General features: G+C 41.8%; 1 protein-coding gene across 2 annotated transcripts in view; it reads right to left on the reverse strand.

Annotated features, from left to right (window-relative positions):
* Positions 1–18,158, reverse strand: part of SOL1 (carboxypeptidase D) — an 85,526-nt gene that overhangs the window by 50,745 nt on the left and 16,623 nt on the right. For both annotated transcript variants that reach the window (XM_086525427.1, XM_086525426.1), the window contains exons 2-3: positions 15,957–16,043; positions 15,747–15,837 (exon numbers count right to left, since the gene is read on the reverse strand). In XM_086525427.1, the coding sequence (XP_086381553.1) occupies positions 15,747–15,837; positions 15,957–16,043 (178 nt within the window). The remainder of the gene's footprint in view (positions 1–15,746; positions 15,838–15,956; positions 16,044–18,158) is intronic.

The raw sequence follows: 18,158 nt of genomic DNA on the forward strand, positions 1-18,158 counted from the left end.
GTCTCCATGGGAGTGACAATAGGTTTACAATCCTCAAGTCCAAACTTACATAGCAATGTCTCTATGTAACTTTTCTGACACAAGGCAATACCACCATCACACTGCTTAAACTGTATACCCAAGTAATGATGCAACAGCCCCAAATCTTTAATCTTGAAAGTAGCATTCAAATCAGCCTTAAACTCAACAATATGTCTCTCATTTGGTCCAGTGATCAGCAAATCATTGACATAAAGAACCACAATGAGAAGTACATCACCCTCACGCTTTACATACAATGTGCTTTCTGTTGGACTGTTACGAAAGCCTCGTTTGACCAAATGAGTGTCAGCTTTCTCATACCAAGCACAAGGAGATTGCTTCAACCCATACAAAGCCTTCTTACATCTGCACACTTTGTCCTCTTGTCCTTTTATGACAAAACCGCAAGGCTGCGTTACATAAACTTCCTCAAATATGTCACCATTCAAGAAAGCAGTAACAATGTTTGATTGATGTACATCCCAACCAAAATGAGCTGCCAATGCACATAGAAAACGAACAGTAGTCATACGACAAGTGGGAGCAAAAGTCTTTCATAATCTATGCCTTTTTGTTGTGCATAACCATTTGCAACAAGTCGAGTCTTATGGCGATCGATCTCACCATCCGGCTTGCGTTTCAACTTGTAAACCCACTTCGTACCAATGGCCTTTTTGCCAGGAGGCAAATCACATAAAGTCCATGTGTCATTTTCTATAAGTGCGTCGTATTCTGATTGCATGGCAGCCATCCAATTTTCTGAATTATGTGCTTCATCAAAAGACAGAGGCTCCTCAACATCATGTAAGCTAGACATAGCCAAGCATAACAATCTGATGCATAAGATGCATGGCGAGAGCCTGAACGAGTACGACTAGACAAAGGTGCATCCAATTTACTGTCATGCAATGTATGCACCAACCATTTTCGCATACCTCTAGCCTGCTCATTTTCAGCCCTTTCCTCATCAAGTACATCATGTACATCTACATCAATAATAGGCTGATCTGTAACATTTTCGGAAACCCCTATAGGCTGTACATTTGCCTCATTGGAACTTACATTCGTATTTCCACCACTGAAAAGAGGCAACGAAGTGTCATAAATGTCCTGTGAGCTTACATTATTGTCTCTGGTACATGACAGCAAGGGTTGAACAGAATCTTCCACAAACACTACATCCCATGAAACCAAAATTCATTTTGTTTGCGAATGATACAATCTGTAACCTTTGCTTTCAGCACTATAACCAACAAAAATACATTTGACAGCTTTATCATCCAATTTTCTGCGCTGTGTTTGTGGCACCAAAGCATATGCCAAACAACCAAAAACACACATGTGCTCAATAGAAGGCTTTCTATCATGCCATGCTTTATATGGAGTAATAGACTGCAAAGCTTTCGTAGGACACCTGTTTAGTACATAAGTGGCACACATGATGGCCTCAAGCCAAAAAGAATGCGGCAAAGCTTGACTTTTGACCATACATCATACCATTTCCGTAAGTGACCTGTTTTTTCTCTGTCATAATAATCAATATCTAATTCTCCTAAATGATTTTCTCATGTTTAACTGATCATTTAATATGGGGAAGTGCCATGGGAGAAAAAGCTAGAATATTGGTTAAGCTAGCACACCGGCCATAGTAGGGATCCAAAGGAGGGAAAATAGGGATCCAAAGGGGAGGCCATCTGCAAAAGAGCCATGTGCAACAATGGGCTAAAAAGATCCTAAGGTTCAACCCATTAAGACTTCCAAAATGCTAAGGTTCCAAAATTCAAAGGTTGTGTCCAAAGGTCAACCATGGGGGAATTGGATGCTTTGTGTGTGTCAAAAAAAGTCTTTACAAATCCCTACTTAGGAGGGGCGAGCCTTGCTTGTAGGAGATGAGAGAGAAAGTCACACACACACACACACACACACACACACACACACACACACACACACAAGCTCCCTTTACACAAAGGGTATGAGGGACACATGTCATCTCCCTAGCCCAGATGCCCACAAGGTGTACCCAATTCCTATTGGATGGCCTTGGAGGTGGACCAATGAGAATTAGGCTAGAGTAAATGTAGTTTAATTAATTTAAAAACACTTAATAAAAGAACCGATGAGAATTAAGCCCTCTAGAAGACTATTGGACAGTCTCCCAAGGGGTCCAATGAGCATTCAGCAGCCCAATGGCTTGCCTGATTCCTATTGGCCAGGAGGCAAAGGGGTCCAATGAGAGTTTAGTTGAAATATTAAATTACCTAAAGTTCTCACAAAAGGGGAAAGGGGAACACATACCAGAAGGCTCACTTATGCTGCTTAATTGTCATTGGCTAGCCCTAGGGAGGTCCAATGAGAGGGTAGCATGAGGCTTGAGCAAATAGCAAGAGGGGTCGACCAAGAGAGAGAGGGGGCTGATTTTTGCAAGGCATTATCACACACACACTCACACAATCTCATGTGTGAAGTAAAGAAGACTCTCTCTCCTTCTCAAGCTTTAATGGAAAGCTTATCACCTACTCCAAGCTTGTGAGAAGGGAGGCCTACACCAACAACTCTTGGCTTTGTGATGCAAATCCAACCAAGAGCCAAGCTTCAATGCATGCTCATCTCCTCTACCATTCTAATTACTAAGCTAAGCTATGCTAATATAAGTGATTATGTGAGGAGATGTACATCTTTCTCGTAAGAATACTCCTACTTCCTCTCAATCTACTCTCATACCCTGCTAGCTCTCACCATCTTCGAAGGTGTGTGAGGTCTTGGGTCTGAGACCGGAGAGAATTGATGTTGTGTTTCATAAGTGTTCTTGCTTAGTGCATGAAGCTTTCATCTTCATTGCACTAGCTAGTCTTGAAGGAACACAAAGAATTGTATTGTACAATGTCTCTCTTGATGGGAGAAACTATAATACAAAACCTTTTGGAGGGGAGACCGGCTCCATGAAAATCCGGTCCTCAACTGTTGTCAATAGCTTAATTTCTCTCTCTTTTGAAAGTATTGTTCATGCTATCTAACTAGGTGTTATGCTTTTTGTTGCTCTCTCCACCCAAGCACTCTTGTAATTCTCATTAGGAATCTATTCTAATGAAATGCCCACTATGTTCATACTAATTTCCGCTACACACAAGTTTTTAGGCCATTAAATGTTACATTGATATTAAAGCACAAGGTTTCTCTTTTCTTGCTCAAGAAGGGAGGTCCTCAAGCTAGCTATAAATGATTGGTATTATTAATTGCTTGTGAGTAAGTAGAATAGGGATTTTTCACCCTTGCAGTGCGCCTGCCTTCGTGCAGTTAACGGGGCATCACCGTCGAGAGCTATGGTCATAATAGTGGAGTCCTACGAGGCTTGCCTACGGCTTAACCACTATTGAGCTATTAGAAGCTTGACAGGAGCCGGTGTTGTTTTGGTGTTGAACGACCCTCTCTTCTATTGCTTACAATTAATGGTATTGGAGCCACGGGTACAGTAGCTTGAGTGCTTTCTCTAAAGGGGTAAAGAGGAGTAACAACTAGGGCTTGAAGTGCCAAAGTACACCTAAAAAGTTTACACCTAAAAGTTGTTAGAATGGCTGACAATAGTAAAGAGAGTGAAATTAATGTTGATAACTTTGATTTTGCTAATGAGCAAGCTACTAATGATGCTCCGATGCTTGTTAACTATCTTGTTTCTAGGCTTCAACAAGCCATGGGCAATCCATCTCTCCAAAGTGAAGTGCAACGGCAGCTCCGTGCTCATGGGATTCTCCAAGCTCACCACCATGACGAGAGAACACCTAGGAAGCCTCCTTGTGAGACTTCCAAAAGAGGTCACTCTCCGATTCGGAAAGAAGAAGAGAATCCATACGAAGGGCTCAAGAATTTACTTCTTGATGATGCATCTCCTTCCCAAAGGAGAACTCAAGAGCCTCCACCAAAGGAACGAGAAAGAAGTGAGTCTCCCGCCACCTCGGCGGAGATGGCTCCACGAAGACGGCGGGCTAAACGCTCTCCATCACCACCAAAGCGGAGAAGACCATCGCACCCTTCTCCACACCATAATTCAAAGAGGGATGATAAAAAGCAAGAGAAGAAAAAGGCGAGAAAGAGGACACCCTCTTCTCCATCTTCTTCATCCTCTTCCTCTTATGAAAGTGATGGTGAAGACGACGAAGATCAAGGCGAGAAAGAGGTCACCCTCTTCTCCACCTTCTTCAAATTCTTCAACTTCTGAAGAAAGTGATGGTGCAACCTTTGAACCATCAAAATGAAGAGGCCATAGGAAATCCTATGCCGCATGGAAGAGGTCGTCCAAGTTGAAGAAGTTCAAAGAGGGAGGGAAGAGCATCTCTTTCCTTACCTATGATGGCACCTTTGGTGCTACGGACAAAGTCTTGGCCTTTATCCAACAGTTTGATGCGGCGTTTGGAGATGAGGGTTTCACGGAGTCCTCTAAGCTACGCCATGTAGCTATGCACTTTCAAAAGTCCGCCACGCAATGGTGGTCTAGCCTACGAGCCAACGGTGAAGCTCCACTTACATGGAAAGCTTTAAGAGCTTCCATTATGAAGCAGTTTTTGGCCACAGATGCCAAAGACAAATTACTCACCGAATGGCGAAGCTTAAAGCTCTCTCCCTATGAATCCATCCACAAGTATATAGACAAGTTTTGGGATCTACAACTCAAAGCCACTATCTTCAAAAAGTTGGATTTTGGAGAGCAAACGCAACAATTTTGTGCGGGCTTAACTGAAGAAATGGCGGAGTATGTCAACTCCCAAAGGCCACGTACCATATCGGCGGTAATACACCATACTATGGTGGCCTCTCGAATCAATTTCCAAACGGGGGCTAAAAGAAATAATAAGCCCACAGAAAACAAAGGTTCCAACGAGCCTAAGGGGAAGGACAATGTCCAAAAGTCTCCTAAGGGCAACTCCAACAAAGCTAAAGAGAAGGGAGTTTACAAAGGTAAAAACAAACTCTCTGCTGAAGAGCTTGAGTGTTATCGCAAGGATAACCGGTGTTTCAAGTGCGGAGAACAAGGGCATGCGTACCGCGCTTGTCCCCAAAAGAACAACCGCCAAGATCCTCCTAGAGCTACCTTGGTTGAAATCCAAGAGGAGGAGACTCACCAAACTCATCACAAAGGATCTCCTCTATGCCATGCTTGGGGAAAGGTAAGAGAACATGATGCTTTTATTCTCTTTGACCCTGGTTCTACTCACAATTTTATATCTATAGAGTTGGCCACCAAGCTAGGCATACAAGCCTATGAGATGGGAGATGTTCTACCCGCAGACAGTGCTTTCAAGGGGCAAGAAGCTTTAGTCACTCCCTTAATCGAGAAATTGAGGCTTCATGTCCAAAGCTATGTGGACAAAGAGGACTTCTTTATCTCTCCTCTCAAGCATGAGGATGTAATCCTAGGGGCACCATGGTTTGATCGCCTGGCTGCCAATGTTAAATTCCCTGAAAGGAGAATCTCCTTTAAGTTCAGGGAAAAAGACATAAATATAGATGCTAAGGAAATGGGTAACACTATCCCCATTGTACATACACCAGCTTTCAACAAGTCAATAAAGAGCTCTATTTCCGTGTACATGATTTTTATTAAAGATTCTCAAAATGAACCTAATGCTTTAGCAAAAGAAAATAAAAGCAACCAAAAGGAATTAGAGTTATCCAATTTTCTCAAGGGGTTTCAAGATGGTTTTATTGACGACATCCCTTGTGAGCTACCTCCTAAACGAGGTAATGATGACCATGCAATTGAACTTCTTCCAGGAAGTTCACCGCCTAACACCTCCTTATAGAGTTTCTCAAGCTCAACAAGAGGAGATTATGCGGCAAGTGCATGAGTTAGTTGAGAAGGGCATGGTTAGGCCTAGCTCATCTCCATTTTGCTCACCTGTGCTATTAGTGCAAAAGAAAGATGGCACATATGGTATGTGTGTCGACTATAGAGCACTAAATAGGATCACTATCAAGAATAGGTTTCCCGTTCCACGGGTAGAAGACCTATTTGATAAGCTACAAGGATCGACCTACTTCAGTAGGATTGACCTAAAAAGTGGCTATCACCAAATAAGGATAGTCGATCAAGATATTGTAAAGACCGCATTTCGCACCACATTTGGTCTTTACGAATACATTGTCATGCCTTTTGGCTTGACCAATGCACCAGCCACATTCAACCGCTTGATGGAGAAGCTGTTCAAGCCTCATCGAACCTTCACTGGAGTGTTCTTTGATGATATTATCATCTACTCTAATTCATTAGACGAACACAAGCAACACCTCCAGGTAATATTTCAAGTTTTAAGAGAGAATAAACTTTATGTTAATCGAAAGAAAAGTGAATTTTTCTTGCAAGAGATTCAGTATTTAGGTCACATTATCTCTCAAGATGGCATCCAAATGGATCCATCAAAGTTAGAGGTAATAAAAAGATGGCCTAAACCAAAGAATCTTCATGAACTAAGAAGCTTTATAGGTATGTGTGCATACTATAGACGCTTCATAGAAAAGTTCTCACAAATAGCGGGACCATTGCATGACCTAACAAAGAAAAGCGTTAGGTACACATGGTCTGCTAAGGAGAACAATGCTTTCGAAAAGCTTAAAGAAAAGCTTATCTCTCAACCTATGCTTACACTACCGGATCTCTCAAAACCATTTGAGGTCCAATGTGATGCTTGCGGTGATTGCCTTGGAGCTGTTTTGCTCCAAGAAGGGCAAGCCATAGGCTATGAAAGTCGAAGGCTCGACCCTGTTGAGCAACCTCTAGGCATATATGAAAAGGAACTCCTTCCATTTCTACATGTCTTAGACTCATGGAAGCACTATTTATTGGAGACTCCTTTCATTCTGCGAACGGATCACCAAAGTCTTAAGTACTTCATGACGCAGACCAAGCTCTCCGACAAACAAATGAGGTAGGCAAATTTCCTTTCGCAATTTCATTTTCATATAGCTCACATTGCTGGCAAGCATAATCAAGTAGCTGATGCACTCTCACGACGGCCGAGAGTGAATGCGGTTTCCATAGCAACTCACAATGATCTATCTTCAATGATAGATGAGTATGCTATTGATCCCGATTTTAGAGATGTGATTTCAGCCCTTGCATTAGGAAAGAAAGAAGAACCATTTACTTTACAAGATGGTTATCTTCTCTATGGCAATAGACTATGTGTTACTAACTCACTACGTGAGAAAGTAATGTATGAATCTCATGCTCCACCTTATGTGGGGCATAGAGGGATTCAATCTACCTTAAAGGGAATTGAAACATATTTCTATTGGCCTACCATGAAAGTGAACATACAAGAGTATGTTTCTAAATGTGTGGTATGCCAAAAGACAAAATTTGAGAGAGGGAAGCAACTTGGATTGCTTCAACCCTTGCCAATCCCTAATTGACCATGGGAGAGCATATCCATGGATTTTATCTTTGGATTGCCTAAGTCTATCCATGGGAATACCGGAATATGGACGATAGTAGACAGGTTCAGTAAACAAGCTCATTTTATACCTGTCACAAAGACTATCAAAGCCCATCAAATGGCAACCCTCTTCATTTCACAAATTTTCAAGTACCATGGCTTGCCAATGTCCATAGTGTCGGATAGAGATCCTAGAATGACCAGTAATTTCTAGAAGGGTCTCTTTGAGAATTTAGGAACAAGGCTAAACTTCTCTTCGGCCTATCATCCACAAACGGATAGCCATAGTGAAATAGCTAACCTAACAATTCTCGATCTACTAAAAGCCTATGTAACGGAAGTAGATCAAAGATCCCAATGGGAGAAGTACTTACCATTAGTGGAGTATGCTTACAATAACACTGTACATACTTCCACGGGAAAAGCACCTTTCGAGGTAATTGAGGGAAGATCAAAAAGTCCCTTGCTACTTAAGGTACATGGGAAGATCTTCGCTGCCGATGAGTATAGCCGGGACCTACAAGAATCTTTTCAAAAGATTAAGGATGCTATCTCTATCTCACAGCAAAGACAAAAGGCCGCTGCTGACAAGCACAGAAGAGCCCAAGCCTTTAAAGAAAATAATTGGGTCTTATTAAAGTTTCCCAAGGCTCGATTAAGGCACACGACGGGCAAGAATCCTACGAGACACCAAAAGTACTATGCTAAACTAGCAAAAAGATACTATAGTCTCTTCCAGATTCTTAGGCCAATCAATGAGATAGCCTATCAACTCAAGTTGCCCAATCATTGGCTCATACACAATGCTTTCCATGTGAGCCTATTAAAGCCTTACAAAAGAGAACCACCTCAAGAACCAACTACGGAAGACCCACCGGAGATCAAGGACCAAGAGGAGGTGCTGCAGCCCGAGTCCATTCTCCGACATGAAGACAAGGTACTAAGAGGCGGTAAGACTATCCGACGATATCTTATTAAGTTTAAGAATTATCCTTTTGAAGATGCTAGATGGATGCAAGGCATACAATTAAAGGATAACCTAAAGCTTGTCAATGCTTACAATGCTTCCCAAGAGTAAGCAAATGTACAAATGTTAAAAATGAACAAAGTTTTTGTCGTATAAGACTCTCTTTTTCTTTATTGTGCAAAAAAATGAAGTAGTATGCATGCTTAGATCAAGTTTGCCGAGACGACGTCTCCCAAACACCAAGTAGAGCTTGTCACTCTACTATGGAAGATTGATAGGACTAATGTGCAGGCATGCTTGCGGCAGCCTTAGGCTCTCAAGCACCAAATGGATTAGTCATCCATTGTGGAATGATGTCGTAAGGTAACATAGAGATCCTCTACCCGCTAAGAAAAGGACTCATGAATATGCTTCATCTTCTCTACACCATAGTCGAGGACGACTATGATTTCAAGAGAGAGATAATGTCATAATAATCAATATCTAATTCTCCTAAATGATTTTCTCATGTTAAACTGATCAATTAATATAGGAAAGTGACAGCGGAGAAAAAGCTAGAATATTGGTTAAGATAGTAGACCGACCACAGTAGGGATCCAAAGAAGGGAAAATAGGGATCCAAAGGGGGAGCCATCTGCAAAAGAGCCATGTGCAACAATGGGCTAAAAAGATACTAAGGTTCAGCCCATTAAGACTTCCAAAATGCTAAGGTTCCAAAATTCAAAGGTTGTGTCCAAAGGTCAACCATGGGGGAATTGGATGCTTTGTGTGTGTCAAAAAAAGTCTTTACAAATCCCTACTTAGGAGGGGCGAGCCTTGCTTGTAGGGGATGAGAGAGAAAGTCACACACACACACAAGCTCCCTTTACACAAAGGGAATGAGGGACACATGTTAGCTCCCTAGCCCAGGTGCCCACAAGGTGTACCCAATTCCTATTGGATGGCCTTGGAGGTGGACCAATGAGAATTAGGCTAGAGTAAATGTAGTTTAATTAATTTAAAAACACTTAATAAAAGAACCGATGAGATTAAGCCCTTTAGAAGACTATTGGACAGTCTCCCAAGGGGTCCAATGAGCATTCAGCAGCCCAATGGCTTGCCTGATTCCTATTGGCCAAGAGGCAAAGGGGTCCAATGAGAGTTTAGTTGAATTATTAAATTACCTAAAGCTCTTACAAAAGGGGAAAGGGGGACACATGTCAGAAGGCTATCACTTATGCTGCTTAATTGTCATTGGCTAGCCCTAGGGAGGTCCAATGAGAGGGTAGCATGAGGCTTGAGCAAATAGCAAGAGGGGTCGACCAAGAGAGAGAGGGGGCTGATTTTTGCAAGGCATTATCACACACACACTCACACAATCTCATGTGTGAAGTAAAGAAGACTCTCTCTCCTTCTCAAGCTTTAATGGAAAGCTTATCACCTACTCCAAGCTTGTGAGAAGGGAGGCCTACACCAACAACTCTTGGCTTTGTGATGCAAATCCAACCAAGAACCAAGCTTCAATGCATGCTCATCTCCTCTACCATGCTAATTACTAAGCTAAGCTATGCTAATATGAGTGATTATGCGAGGAGATGTACATCTTTCTCGTAAGAATACTCCTACTTCCTCTCAATCTACTCTCATACCCTGCTAGCTCTCACCATCTTCGAAGGTGTGTGAGGTCTTGGGTCTGAGACCGGGGAGAATTGATGTTGTGTTTGATAAGTGTTCTTGCTTAATGCATGAAGCTTTCATCTTCATTGCACTAGCTAGTCTTGAAGGAACACAAAGAATTGTATTGTACAATGTCTCTCTTGATGGGAGAAACCATAATATAAAGCCTTTTGGAGGGGGGACCGGCTCCATGAAAATCCGGTCCTCAACTGTTGTCAATAGCTTAATTTCTCTCTCTTTTGAAAGTATTGTTCATGCTATCTAACTAGGTGTTATGCTTTTTGTTGCTCTTTCCACCCAAGCACTCTTGTAATTCTCATTAGGAATCTATTCTAATGAAATGCCCACTATGTTCATACTAATTTCCGCTACACACAAGTTTTTAGGCCATTAAATGTTACATCCTCTCAACAACACCATTTTGCTAAGGTGTATAAGACACTGTACATTGGTGTTTTATCCCACGACTAGCCAGAAATACATTAAATTCATGAGACATATACTTCTCCCCTCGATCGGAACAAAGGGTGTCCATAGTACATTTTGAGACATTTTCAACCATAGCCAGAAAGCACATAAAAACTTCGGACTTCGCTTTAAGCAGAAATACCCATGCATGCCTAGAGTAATAAATATGAAAGTCACGAAGTAAAGGTAATTGCCCAAGGACAGAGTTTGCATGGGCCCACAAACATCACTATGTACAAGCAGCAACCTGCATATGGCCCGAATTGAACCATCCTTTGGAAACTTAGAACGCTCCATCTTACCCAAAATACAGCCTTCACAAACATGTTTTACAGGTGCTTCAAGAGGCGGCAAAGAAGCAAGCATATCAGATTTCTGCAACCATAGCAAACTGGCAAAATTCGGATGACCAAAACGTGCATGCCAAAGTTTTGCATCTGAAATAGCCCTTGAATCTGCAACAACATTTGCAAAATTTTGTCCACACTTGTCATACAAAGTGAGCTTATACAACCCACGGCACAAAAGGCCAGATGCAACAATTTCATCACCAAAACTGAGATCATGAACTGTACATCTGTCATCCACAAATTTGACTATAAGTCCAAGTCTAGCAAGTGCGGATACAGATAAGAGATTCTTCTTGATCCCAGGTACACAAAGTGCATCAACAAGTGTGAAGGAACTGCCATTTGCAACAGTAAGCACAATCTTTCCAACTCCCTGAACCGGATAAGAGGCATTGTTGACACAAGTGACTGAATTCCCTTGAGGGACAGACTCGAGAGAGGTGAATAATTCACGATGTGAGGTAATGTGCTTTGTAGCACCACTGTCGAAATACCACACATGTGAATCTGCAGGAACTGTCAAGCATGCATCATGGACAGCAGGATTATAAGTGCACTCTGCGCTAAAAGCCCATTCTGTATCAACATCAGCAACATAGTCTCCTTTCACAGAAGACTCAACAATGGCTGCATTTGTAGTGAAACCAGCATTTGCAGTGGAACCACCCTCTTTCTTCTTAGCCTCCTTTGCCTTCAACTTAGGACACTGCTTGATCAAGTGATCATTAGCTTTACAATAATGGCAACGCATCTTCTTTTTGCCCTTATCACCAGAATTGCCAGACGAAGTGCTGCCAATAAAAGCATTAGGAACAGAAGTTTTGCCACTCGCAGCAGAACCATAAGAAGTGGTTGCATTGCTGTTACCACCCTTTCTTTGAGAAGCAATAAAAGCCTGCTCAACTGCACGCTGTCCTGTTTTTTTCCGGAAAGTGACTCTTGCAACAGCAATGTGCATAATGCATCAAACTTGACAACTTCTGGATTTCCTTGGGTCATAAGTCTCTAAGTACTAGCAAAAGTCTGGTAAGAATCTGGTAAGGCATCAAGAACAGTCTGCACAAGGGAACTGTCTGAAATGACTTCACCTGCAAAAATAAGTTGCTCATTGATATCCTTGACACTAGCAAGGAAAGTGTCCATATCATCTTTCTCATGCATAATCTTCGACTTCAACTCTTTACGCAGCAAAGCAATTTTAGCCTCATTGCGGCTTGCATAAAGACCACCCAAAATATCCCAAGCTTGTTTTGCAGATTTTGTTGAACCTGTTTTGCAGATTTTGTTGAACGGATGTGAAGAACAATGGTGCGCTTCACAGACAACGCAATCAATGCATGAGCCTGCGCATCCTTTACATCCCAACGAGCTTGTTCTGCCGTAGGTAAAACAACTCTAATAGCAGTAATCCTTGCAGCAAAACCTGCAACATCCTCAGAACCAGGACGTACATCAATGCCCTGCACAATATTCCAGACGCCCTTTGACACAAGAACGTGTTGCATCATATAAGCCCACATAGGGTAATTGTCCCCATCCAACCTGTCCTCAGCAACAAACATCTTGAAGACATCTGTGTTGTTGTCAGCCATGGTAAATGTTGCACCTATGTGAAAACTGCCCGAAAATAGGAGAAACGGAGCGGAAACAACACGTGCTGAAGTGGAAACGAAGGCTGAAATGAGCCCGAATCAAAAATCCGAAATATTTGTCGACTTACGAACGCTCGCCAAACCTCACTGTAATCGGAGAAAGTGGGCAGGCGTGTGTTGGAGCAGCTGGCAACTAAGCCCGGGAGGACGTAACCTGCTCTGATACCAATTGTTGGAATTAGAGTTGCAGAGAAACGCACACAGTTTGGAGAAGAAGAAGGAAGCTCAAGGCACACAATAGAGAGTGTGTTTCTTAGTGTGCAATGGAAAAGATAGATAGCACTAGAGTGATGGACGTATATACAATGCTCGGGGGAAAAAACCTCCTAAAGAGGGAAAAAATGCCCCGGCGGTCCTAGTGTGTTCACACACATCACTACCACATGTATATGGTAACATCATCGAGAAATATGCATTACTAGAAACTCATTCTACTCCCGACGTTTCCTTGGGTTTGGTGTTGCCGTTTCCTCACGTTTCTGCCTATTGACGTTTCCAGGTAGGAAACGTTTCCTACAACTGCAATAGAGGTATATCCCTAATTTTTATTAGACCTTAAATAGATAATAGCATACATATTATTTTGATCAGAAGGCCACCACCCCTTCTAATCCAAGTGTCTTAATCCCCATAACATCTCATCAATCTTTTCAATATCAGAATTACTTTGCCGGATTTGACAAGCTCCAACTCCTCTAGCTTTTTACGTACCATGAAGCCATAAAGTAACCAAATCAAAGGCTTTAGATATCTCTCAACAACAACAAATTCCATTGACAGTTAAAGGTATCAAACTCGGCTATGTTATCAAGCAAAACCGAAATACACATGCCCACTCGGACTTACGGAATCCATCCTACCTTAGTTTGTATGCCAAATGAGAAGAAAACATACTAAATTCAATCATCTTAGCTTTAACAAAGTTAAAAAATTGTTGTGCCCCAATGATTAACATAAAAAGTGGCACCCTTCTTTTATGTTGGTATCCTGATATGAACTCGGTATCAACTAGAACGAAGGTTACTCCAAGGTATGCAGTAATCAATCCACAAAGTATAAAGAACAGTCACCCTTTTGGGCTAGTTTTACCCAATAAACCATTCCCTTACCTCTGCGTGCCAAGGGTGTATTATACCACCCCATCATTTCTCTATTAAAAAAAAAAACCATTTTTAGGCAGTGTAGTGCTTACGGCAGAGTTCTACCAAAATCACGGCAATAACCAGTAACATAATGCACCATAATTGTCGTCAGGAAGTTTTATCAGTATATTGTTTACGCAGAGGTCCTTAATACATCAAACCAAGGTGTAAATTGTAATAAGTTTTTACCCAAAACCACCATAACTTACTAGCCATAATACAAACTTCCTAACATGGTAATCAATTCCGAGAGAGCCACTTTAATAAGCCTCAGCACGACCTGTATCATGTCAAAGGAAACAAACACCATGCAGACGTATTTTTATAGAGTAACATCATTAATCCTAATCATTCTACCGTGATTATCAATCTCTATTATGAACAGTATGCGTTCGAGGCACGACAACACACCCTTTTATGATGTTCCCTAGTCAAGCTAGGGGGTAACCTCTTTACTTGTGAGGACTTTTGTGAAATAAACCAATCAATAAATTACCATATGCAGTAAAATGCTTATACAAAGCTTACAAACCAAAAACCTAAACAGTCAAAGTAACTAGATTATTTAAATCATGAGCTATGTACCAAAAAAACCTTCACAGTACGTCACCCAGATTCCATCAAAAGGTAAACACCGACCTGAGACGGTAGTTCATCCACCTCCATGACTGCACTGTACGCGTCTATGCCCTCTCTCCTCTCTTTCACAAACACACGCAAAGAGAAATATACCACAGACTAAGTGAGGGGCCAAAGCACCCTCACCTTTTATAGGGTTCGGTCTTCAATCTTGCCCAAGATGGTAAAAGCCCCACGATCCAAGTACTCAGTAGGTGCAGGTTTCCAAGAAGCAACTACGGACGCCCCTGCTCGTATAGTGGGGGTTGAGAGGGGGAGAGAGTAAGATTTAGTGCGAGGTTACCCTAAGTACGAGGTGTGTTGCAGTAGGGACGAGGGGAGAGAGAGTGTGAAAGGTCGGGTAAATATTAAGAGGCATGTATGCCACGTTCTTCAAGCATTGTATTATGGATGGGTGCCCATAGGGGGGAAGAAAGGAAGGAGATTTCCCCGTTTTTTTGGTAATGCTGAGCCATATGATAGTTAGAGTAAGCCTAGGGGGTTTTGATCATGGTTTATAGGTATCCCAGAGAAGAGTCGGCTTTTGTACTTGGTTAAATGCTAGCTATATAAGTACTTATGTGTGTGTGTGTGTGTGTGTGTGTGTTGGGGGGGGGGGGGGGGGGGGGGGGGGGGCCAAGGGGATTGTTGTTTAAATCAAAGAACATGCACAGAAATTGCAGTTTAGCTGAAGGCTGTGCTCAACCTGCTCAAAAGGGCAGGCATGAAATAGTAAATACACCAGCAATGTGAAACTCTGAGAAAGGGCAAATGTGAATCTGTAAACTGGTTCTGATGCCACAAAATGATACATGATGTTCACAGCAGTGATGTCCAGATGATAGCTACATTTTCGTAGAAGCGCAGGTGCAAAACCTTCTCAAAAGGGCAGGCATGAAATAACAAAAACACCAGCAATATGAAACTCTGACAAAGGGCAAATGTGAATCTGTAAACTGGTTCTGATGCCACAAAATGATACATGGTATCCACAGCAGTGATGTCCAGATGATAGCTTAGAAGCACAAGTGCAAAATTTCAATGTCAATATGAAAAGTTGCAGACAGACATGGACTGTACAAAAATTGCCAGCTTTGCATTCGTCAATAAACGCTGGCAACACTGCCTGCTATAAAGCAAAATTTAAGATTCCTTGTTCTATCATAGGTAATGACCTACATGCTTCACCACGAAGACACTGAAGTGAGTTCAGTAGAAGTTTGTTATGATGCAAGACATGCACACAAAATAGTTAAGACTGTCAAGGCATACCATAATGTACAACTGAGAGAAAAAGTTTTACAAGTCAACAGAGAACAAACAAATATAAATGTTGAGGTTTAGAGGAGGAGTAGGTCCTATCGACCTTCATGCATGCCATCTAGCTCTACAATGCTTTATGTTAGGAATGACATATCAATGCATAATGCAAACAAAAGGCACACCTGTAAAGAAGCATGATGCTCTCACATTTTCTAGCAAGCACTTTCATGTAGTCTTCCAGCTCTGTATTGCTCTTGTAAGAGAACTGCGACTCTGAACCGTAGCAAGAGATTTAACTGTTATCCCAGCATGAAAACAAATCTAGGCAATAGCTTCAATGTCAAACCAAGCAAGTAAACTTAAAAGCACTACAGGCATCAGCATCAGCTTACTTGATTGGCTGACTGGACGTAAATCTTTCCGCATAGTTAATCTCAGACTATCACTAAGCTCCGCTGCTTTTTGTCCAAAACAGAAGTCTGCAGTGAAAGTAAAGAACCTAAGACAAGGGCAACCCACCAACGAGAACCAGGGCCCAAATTATGTCAACAAATCAGGCATGCATCTTTCACACTTCATAAATATGAGCATAAGTATGTTGCACCCTGCAGGTTCATAGAGCATCTTAACCAGCTTCCATGAGCTTTGCTTTCATTTCAGTCCCTCCTCTTGGTTGATAACAAAGGCTGCTCCTGATACTGGCTGTCTTAAGCATTATGTAGAAGCTTTATGACTTCACTTTACTGTTTAAAGTCCCACCATGTGCAAGAAAAAAACTGGAAATTTCGCAAAGTGAGGGAAAATTTCTCTCTCAGTAGCAATACGTTCAGGATCTACTGAAGGCCTTGGCATAAGGATTGTAAGCCTGTCTTTTATCCTGTGGAACATACTGTAAAAGTTTTAGCTGTGGATGACTTCCAAGAATTGGTAAAAGCTTCTCACTACAAGAAGTGTGTCACTAAAGCTAACCTGATTGCTGAGACCAAGGCAGTTTTGTGACCTGCTCTTGGTTTTGAACCTGGGTTTAAGATTCAGTCCAGATTCCATAAAACTCGTTAGCAAGCACGATCGAGGACCCTAAAGGTATTTTCCAGATCCTCGTTTATCTTTTCCCGGTTGATAAAACAGTGGCTACATATTTCCATGCACATGAGCGTTCCAAAGGTCACAATCAAACAGACCCAACGGAAAGATTATAGATCAATGGAAAGCCAAGTAAGAGGCGAAAAATTATACACCAACAATCAAGGTGGCGGATATGAAGAATGAAAAGGGAAAACTCCATAGGAGAGTAATGCTTATCCAAGTGAGCACGACAACGACAGAGAACAATGACATCTGGCCCCAAAATTGAAGGCCCACTGCATGTACAATGACATCTGGCCCCAAAACTGAAGGCCCACTGAATGTACTTTTTGTGTTGCTGTAGAAGAACAAGCGCAGGCTACCCATAACCTACACCAAGTATGGAGCTCTAACCAATTCATTATCAAGAAGCCAGTAGTGCAAGAATGCTCTTCACCCAAGATATGCGAGCAAAGAACCTTCCATGTCAAGGTTGGGTCTCATACCCATACTTCTGTATTTTAATCAATACGTAGTTGTATTGATTACATGCCATAGCATTTGATCTTCCGATTTGATCTTTAGTTATTAAGATTCAATGGCACAATTTCCAATAACTACAATACGTGATAAGTGAGAAATAACAGAAACTGTACTTGCAGAAAGGGTTTGACCAAGCTCTTGAAAGAAGACAAATCGGGTGATGGAAAGCATAAAGCATTCTCGGAAGAAAAGGAAATCAATGGACTTCCCCGGTTTTTTGGACTGGAAGTCAACTTTCAAGTTGGTGAGCAAATCCAAGAAGCATGTTCGTTTCAAGGATGACCTAGATCTTCAGAGAGTTCCGACAGTTCGTCGTCCTCTAGTTCCAAAGAAGACAAGAAAAAGAGGAAGAGGCAGAGAAAAAGACAGAAAAGCAAGAAAAGCAGATTTTTGAAGAAGTCTAGTAGAAGGCACAGGGAGCCGTCTAGCAGTTCAGCGGAAGAGATTTCATCTTCTGCTAACATAGTGAACACATGGACAAGAAGACCAAGGATGGGGGTCAAGCAGTCAAGTTTGACACATTTTCAGGCTACCAAGACACCATCGAGCCCTTGAATTCATACAAAAGTTTGATGTTGCCTTCTTGGGAGGTCGTTTCTTGGAACGCTCCAAGGTGCGAAGGGCGGCATCTCACTTGAAAGGAAACATCCAAACATGGTGTTCTACTCTGCTGTTGCATGGAGAAGCACCTAAGCAGTGGGTAAAATTCAAGAGAATTTTCAATTCTGCCTAGATAACGGAAGAATATGATGTCATCACGGCTTGCCACTATCTAAGAATGACTAAGAAAGACGCTTTGGATGACTACTGCCACAAATTTTGGGACACCTATTTGCCAATGTTCTTGTTTTGAGGGACACTTTAAAGTACCAGATTGAGCAGTTTTGTTGTGGATTGCCAAAAGAGATTTGACGCTATTTTCTACAACAAAAGTTGATCCCATTCAGAGACTTATGGGACATGCCAAGCAAGGTTTTGGTATGCAT

This window comes from Adiantum capillus-veneris, chromosome 12 (genome assembly GCF_014529385.1).
Source record: "Adiantum capillus-veneris isolate H3 chromosome 12, ASM1452938v2, whole genome shotgun sequence".
NCBI lineage: Eukaryota > Viridiplantae > Streptophyta > Polypodiopsida > Polypodiales > Pteridaceae > Adiantum > Adiantum capillus-veneris.